We start from the raw sequence: 557 nt of genomic DNA on the forward strand, positions 1-557 counted from the left end.
AGTTAGCTGACAATCTAGCATTAGTTACCCCAGTCAAAAATAATTTAGAATTTTCTTAGCTTTGTTCTAGTTTATCTTATTTATTCGTGAGATATACATTTATATACCTTCTCCACATTTGGGCACCAGACAGTACTCCCAGCGTACATTAGGGTTTGTGGTGTAGCACCATGGCCTGTCACTCTCTCCGCCTGGGTTACGACAGTAGTTTTCTGCATTTCGCAACTCAGGAATCACATCTACAGAAAGTCTATGCAGATGGGGATCCTGAGTGGGATAAAAACAGAGCGGTCAACCAAGAAACTCAAACCTCTGTGGCTAAATTCAATATTCCCATTATCCCTGATATTTCCAGCACTGTGAGGTTGAATCCCACCACATGCATTAAACCTTTCCACACTGTTTTGAAAAGAGACAAAATCTTCTCCATTAAAAACTTCATTTCAAAGGAAACCTCTGAATTTATGTATTCTGACCCCACATTGTTTTTACTGTAAAAACATTTGTTTCCTGTCTTCATATCTGTTGAAGGTCACTGAGCGTATGCCAACGTGCAG

At 39.7% G+C, this 557-nt stretch overlaps 1 protein-coding gene across 1 annotated transcript in view; it reads right to left on the bottom strand.

Annotated features, from left to right (window-relative positions):
- Window positions 1-557, bottom strand: part of LOC107576682 (muscle, skeletal receptor tyrosine protein kinase-like) — a gene marked incomplete at its 5' end in the record, with an annotated part of 4,193 nt that overhangs the window by 2,143 nt on the left and 1,493 nt on the right. Inside the window, one exon of the mRNA XM_016262824.1 lies at window positions 108-267. Within this exon, the coding sequence (XP_016118310.1) occupies window positions 108-267 (160 nt within the window). The remainder of the gene's footprint in view (window positions 1-107; window positions 268-557) is intronic.

This window comes from Sinocyclocheilus grahami, unplaced genomic scaffold (genome assembly GCF_001515645.1).
Source record: "Sinocyclocheilus grahami isolate Dianchi unplaced genomic scaffold, SAMN03320097.WGS_v1.1 scaffold4148.1, whole genome shotgun sequence".
Taxonomy (NCBI): domain Eukaryota; kingdom Metazoa; phylum Chordata; class Actinopteri; order Cypriniformes; family Cyprinidae; genus Sinocyclocheilus; species Sinocyclocheilus grahami.